This window comes from Brachyhypopomus gauderio, chromosome 1 (assembly GCF_052324685.1).
Source record: "Brachyhypopomus gauderio isolate BG-103 chromosome 1, BGAUD_0.2, whole genome shotgun sequence".
Lineage (NCBI taxonomy): Eukaryota > Metazoa > Chordata > Actinopteri > Gymnotiformes > Hypopomidae > Brachyhypopomus > Brachyhypopomus gauderio.
The window spans coordinates 18163446-18169823 of NC_135211.1; the positions used below are offsets into that span (position 1 = coordinate 18163446).

The following is a 6378-nucleotide window of genomic DNA, read 5'->3' on the forward strand; positions in this document are numbered from 1 at the left end:
CGCTGTCTGCCGTGACCCACGCTAAACCTCTGCTTAAGTGTTTCTTTTCCGAACAGCCGTAGTGCTTAGCAACACACCATAGTGATGGAAATGCACGCTTTGTTGTTGTTGTTCATCGCCTTAATTGTTTCCAATACGTCGTGGGCACGCTCGCCCAAACGATCTCTTCAGCTTTATAGACCGGCATGCTAATGAACCCAGTTAACCGCCCTGGTTTAGAGTTGGGCATCTGCTGGCAATTAATCAAAAATCCCTCCCTCCCCACACACACACACACACACACACACACACACACACACACACACACACACACACACACAGCACTCACATACTGGTTATGAGGTTTTGTTCTCTCTACACGCACAGGCACAGACACACATACTTTCTATTCTCTCTCTCTCTCTCTCTCTCTCTCTCTCTCTCTCTCTCTCTCTCTCTCTCTCTCTCTCCCCTCTCTCTCCCCCTCTCATTTAAACCATCAGAGTGATATGTTCAATTCGCCTTTTTTTTTTCTTCTCTCAAACAAAATGGCCGCCTCTGTGGGGGCCTCCCATGGAACAGAATTAGTGAGTGGGACTCTGATGAACAGGCGGGCTGATGACTCACTGCGCAAGAGTGTTAATGGTGCCGTTACAGTGACGTTGAGCCTGGAGTGTGCGGGACTCATCCTGCGTTCACACCCCTCATCTGCAGGGCTCCAGGGGAGACCCTCTCTTCACAAACAACACCAACTATTAGCATATGTCAGCTGCTCTGATACGGCTGAGTCACTTAACATCTCGTAGGTCTAGGCCATGTTTGCAGGCCTTGATGCTGATTGGCCAGGGAGGACCACAGGTGCTTCATTTGCATGTGGTGGTGTTCTTAAGCCGTTAAATGGTTGGAGGCCGTGGCACTTCAGCCCCCAGCATTCAGCAGCTTGTTATTTTAGCTAAATGAGACCCATCGATGAAACACAACAGCTGGACTGAGGTGTGGAAGAGATGCAGATCCCATAGACCCTTCATCTCTCTCTCTCTCTCTCTCTCTCCTCCTCCTCTCCCCTCTCTTCCTCTCAATAAGTCTTCTCATTTTAAGATGATTTTTTCTTTCTTCTTCTTTTTTCTTTCATGTTGTGCTCTTTTCCACCATCACTCGGTTCTTTCCCCAGTTGCTCTTGAAATGTCACAGACAGACAGTGCTCTGTCCCTCAGGACATGCCAGTTGTCCATTCTGTCTCACTCTGAAGTGTCTCACTGCAGTGCTGGGGCAGGAGAGGGACAGAGAGACAGGCTGTGAAAGAGGAGGAGCTTGTTTGTTTCCATTAATCACTGTTCCAGTCATTTAAATGTTTTGATGTTGCATATTAATGCAGGAAATAATCAGCACTTTAATATGTTGAAGCTGAACTTCTTATGCTTTGGTTATATAGTACTTCACACAATCATGATGGAGAGAAGGGATAGAAAGAGAGAGTGGGGCGGAGAGTGGGGGATGGAGTGAGAGAGTGGGGCGGAGAGTGGGGGATAGAGTGAGAGAGTGGGGGATAGAGTGAGAGAGTGGGGCGGAGAGTGGGGGATAGAGTGGGAGAGTGGGGGATAGAGTGGGAGAGTGGGGGATAGAGTGAGAGAGTGGGGGATAGAGTGAGAGAGTGGGGCGGAGAGTGGGGGATAGAGTGAGAGAGTGGGGGATAGAGTGAGAGAGTGGGGCGGAGAGTGGGGGATAGAGTGGGAGAGTGGGGGATAGAGTGGGAGAGTGGGGGATGGAGTGAGAGAGTGGGGCGGAGAGTGGGGGATAGAGTGAGAGAGTGGGGGATAGAGTGAGAGAGTGGGGCGGAGAGTGGGGGATAGAGTGGGAGAGTGGGGGATAGAGTGGGAGAGTGGGGGATGGAGTGAGAGAGTGGGGCGGAGAGTGGGGGATAGAGTGAGAGAGTGGGGGATAGAGTGGGAGAGTGGGGGATGGAGTGAGAGAGTGGGGCGGAGAGTGGGGGGATAGAGTGAGAGAGTGGGAGATAGAGTGGGAGAGTGGGGGATAGAGTGAGAGAGTGGGGCGGAGAGTGGGGGATAGAGTGAGAGAGTGGGGGATAGAGTGGGAGAGTGGGGGATGGAGTGAGAGAGTGGGGGATGGAGTGAGAGAGTGGGGGATGGAGTGAGAGAGTGGGGGATAGAGTGAGAGAGTGGGGCGGAGAGTGGGGGAAGAGTGCACATAAATCTGATAATGCTTGTGCTCTTTTCATTGCAGGGTCCCATTGACAATGATGTGGTAATCTATGTGGCACTAATCGCCGAAAGTCAGAGGCATGTATCTATATCACCCCCCCCCCCCCCCCCCCCCCCCGGTCTCTCTCTCTCTCTCTCTCTCTTTATCTGTCACTCTCTCTTCATTTTCCTCTATCTTTGGTCTAATTTTGAAGTGTGCATTAAGTGAATGAATAGCTGGTGTGTGTGTGTGTGTGTGTGTGTGTGTGTGTGTTTCTTTTTTTCAATAAATTTCCTTATAGGTGTGAAATAGTTGGTCAAGTGTTAACTCTTCTCCCTCCCTCCCTCTCTCCCTCCCTCCCTCTCTCTCTCTTCAGTATATATATGATCTCTCTTGCTCCCTCTCTATTGAGGTCGCATTCCCGTTACTCTGCAGGGCTATTCGTTTAACCCAGCTCACCCCCCTCTCTCTGGAATCAAACACTGACCTCACCAATCCCAACCAACTCACACACACTGCCATCCTACTGAGCAATTACCACACACACACACACACACACACACACACACACACACACACACACACACACTGCCATCCCTCAGACCACCTGGACTTCTACAGCTGCACATGGCTCAAATGTTCGGGTCAGAATGTTTTTGCCTTGAGATTTTAATAAGGTGCTTAAAAGTAGCATTGGCAGCCATGATTCCATCGGAGAGGGATTTCTATTTAACTGTACAGAAATATTTAATAAGACATTTGTTTACATTGACGTTTGTGTTTGTGTGTGTGTGTGTGTGTGTTTAGGTTGCAGGTGTTTCTGAACACTTACGGCATCCAGACCCAAACCCCTCAGCAAGTGGAGCCCATTCAGATATGGCCACAGCAGGAGTTAGTGAAGGTGCTACAAGCCTTTCACTCCAAATCCACTACACAGACAAGCCCATCCGTCACCTCACAGCCACGGCATTATTTCATTGGACACGTTATCAATCAGTCGCTCGGGTTGAGCCAATCTGTGTACTGTGTCAAATAGTCAGCCCTGAAACACAGGGAGTCAGAACAAGTGTACTTGAAATATTACATAAACCTTCATTTATGTTCTGCACGGTGTGATAAAGTTTGTAGTAGTCATACATCAATCACTATAATTCATCTTCCGTGTGTGATGTTTGTAAGTGTGTGTGTGTGTGTGTGTGTGGTCAGGTCGCATATCTAAAACTAGTTCTTCAGGCCGAGTCTGTGCTGACCCTGGCAGTCAGGGGCCACGGTCTGAGATGTTCTTCATGCATATTGAATGCGGATCTCTCCGCCTATTCGAGGCTCCTCTCTCACTGTGGTCATGGTAGGGTGGTTCTTCATTTTGGCTACATGCCTCTGCCATGCGCCCCCTGCTGGTAGCAGAACCACCAGTACCACACTACCACCATGCCATCTCACCGAGCCTCAGCTCTGCTCTAACCTGACTGTGTGCAGGGGGGGATAATGGACATCTCCTTATGGTAATGCAGTGGTACGGTTTTAAATATCTGCAGAGGAACGTCACTGAATGTGTCTGAATAGACAGCTTGGTTCACGCTGGGCTGCGTTGTAAACGGCGTTAGCCGTGAAGTGATGTGCGTGAGGTCATGCCTCTGCGTTCTCACACACATGACATGTATGATGTCGGAGGGTTGCGTGCGAGCCGTGCAGATGCAGACAGCTGCAGTCAGTTTCAGGTCTGATGCTCTGTGCACGGTTTACCCAGAGTGCCAGGCATTTCACGGAGACGCCCTCGCCGAGCGGATTGGCTGTTCGGAGTATAATGTGAATGAGCCCCACATTTGGGCCATGCTGCTTTAGTCTTTGTTCAGCATGCTTGGTGGCATGCTTCTGCAGGATTTCTTAGAGCTCTGCACAAATACAAAAGAGACAGAGCTCCATCTAGTGGACAGAAGATTCTAGCGCACCCAGGAAATTCCTTCTTAGATGTATGCTGGTGGCGTCCACATGAAGTAGAACCCACACGCACCACACACCTACACACACGAGGTTTCCTGCAGCCAGAGACATGGTGGTGGAATATTGATTTCCGTGCTGCAGCTTTCGTGAGATGATAACGCAGGACAGATAACGGACATGAGCACACCCTGTGTCCTTGTGTCTCTTGTGTCCCTGTGTCCAACCCTGGATCATTCTCATGCGCACACCCTGTGTCCCTGTGTCCCTGCACAGGCCCTGCTTATGAGGACCAGTGTGAGAAAGGCCGCATTTCACCCCGGGCAGCTAAGTGACACGTGGAAAGAGGGATGGGTAGAAACAAAATAAAGATGGAGGGGGAGACCGAGGAAGTGGGGAGAGAGGGAGGGAGAGGGAGGGGGAGAAAGGAAATGACAAAGTGCTGTGTGCTGTGGTCTCTGGCGCTGTGGTCCTGGACACTGGAGTTGATGGCTGTGTTTGTGTTCCATCTTCACACTCCTCAGACAGCCCCACACTGGACACATCACACTGCTCACAGGCTGCACATGCTAAGTGTGTGTGGGTGTGTTTCTACAGGCGTACCGTTTCCTGGCTGTGAATAAAAAGCTGGGTTTGAGCGGCCGTCCAGACAGACCTGTGGGCTGCATTGGAACCTGTAAGGTAGGCATAGCTTTAATGCACACACACACACACACACACACACACACACACAAACCCTTATACACCACCTCTACACACGCACGCACTCACGCTCGCACGCACACACACACACACACACACACACACACACACACACCTTATACACCACCTCTACACACACACACACACACACACACACACCCTTATACACCACCTCTACACGCACGCAAGCACGCGCACACACACATACACACACACATAAACCCTTATACACCTCTTCTAAAATGACATTTAAGTATTTATGGAATAAAGAAATAGAGGAGCAGTATGGAATAAAGAAAGAGAGGAACAGTATGGAATAGAGAGAGAGGAACAGTATGGAATAGAGAGAGAGGAGCAGTATGGAATAGAGAGAGAGAGGAGCAGTATGGAATAGAGAGAGAGGAGCAGTATGGAATAGAGAGAGAGGAGCAGTATGGAATAGAGAGAGAGGAACAGTATGGAATAAAGAGAGAGGAGCAGTATGGAATAAAGAGAGAGAGGAGCAGTATGGAATAGAGAGAGAGGAGCGGTATGGAGTAAAGAGAGAGAGGAGCAGTATGGAATAGAGAGAGAGAGGAGCGGTATGGAGTAAAGAGAGAGAGAGGAGCAGTATGAAATAGAGAGAGAGGAGCAGTATGGAATAAAGAGAGAGGAGCAGTATGAAATAGAGAGAGAGGAGCAGTATGGAATAAAGAGAGAGAGGAGCAGTATGGAATAAAGAGAGAGAGGAGCAGTATGGAATAGAGAGAGAGGAGCAGTATGGAATAGAGAGAGAGAGAGGAGCAGTATGAAATAGAGAGAGAGAGGAGCGGTATGGAATAAAGAGAGAGAGAGGAGCAGTATGAAATAGAGAGAGAGGAGCAGTATGGAATAGAGAGAGAGAGGAGCAGTATGGAATAGAGAGAGAGGAGCAGTATGGAATAGAGAGAGAGAGAGGAGCAGTATGGAATAAAGAGAGAGAGGAGCAGTATGGAATAGAGAGAGAGGAGCAGTATGGAATAGAGAGAGAGAGAGGAGCAGTATGAAATAGAGAGAGAGAGGAGCGGTATGGAATAAAGAGAGAGAGGAGCAGTATGGAATAGAGAGAGAGAGGAGCAGTATGGAATAGAGAGAGAGGAGCAGTATGGAATAGAGAGAGAGGAGCGGTATGGAGTAAAGAGAGAGAGGAGCAGTATGGAATAAAGAGAGAGAGAGGAGCAGTATGGAATAGAGAGAGGAGCAGTATGAAATAGAGAGAGAGAGGAGCAGTATGGAATAGAGAGAGAGGAGCAGTATGGAATAGAGAGAGAGGAGCGGTATGGAGTAAAGAGAGAGAGGAGCAGTATGGAATAAAGAGAGAGAGAGGAGCAGTATGGAATAGAGAGAGGAGCAGTATGGAATAGAGAGAGAGAGGAGCAGTATGGAATAAAGAGAGAGAGGAGCAGTATGGAATAAAGAGAGAGAGGAGCAGTATGAAATAGAGAGAGAGGAGCAGTATGGAATAAAGAGAGAGAGGAGCAGTATGGAATAGAGAGAGAGAGGAGCAGTATGGAATAAAGAGAGAGAGGAGCAGTATGGAAT

General features: G+C 49.0%; 1 protein-coding gene across 3 annotated transcripts in view; it reads left to right on the forward strand.

The window, feature by feature from the left end:
- Positions 1–6378, forward strand: part of phkb (phosphorylase kinase, beta) — a 69483-nt gene that overhangs the window by 48885 nt on the left and 14220 nt on the right. For all 3 annotated transcript variants that reach the window (XM_077000429.1, XM_077000421.1, XM_077000411.1), the window contains 3 exons: positions 2221–2276; positions 2986–3079; positions 4714–4797. In XM_077000429.1, the coding sequence (XP_076856544.1) occupies positions 2221–2276; positions 2986–3079; positions 4714–4797 (234 nt within the window). The remainder of the gene's footprint in view (positions 1–2220; positions 2277–2985; positions 3080–4713; positions 4798–6378) is intronic.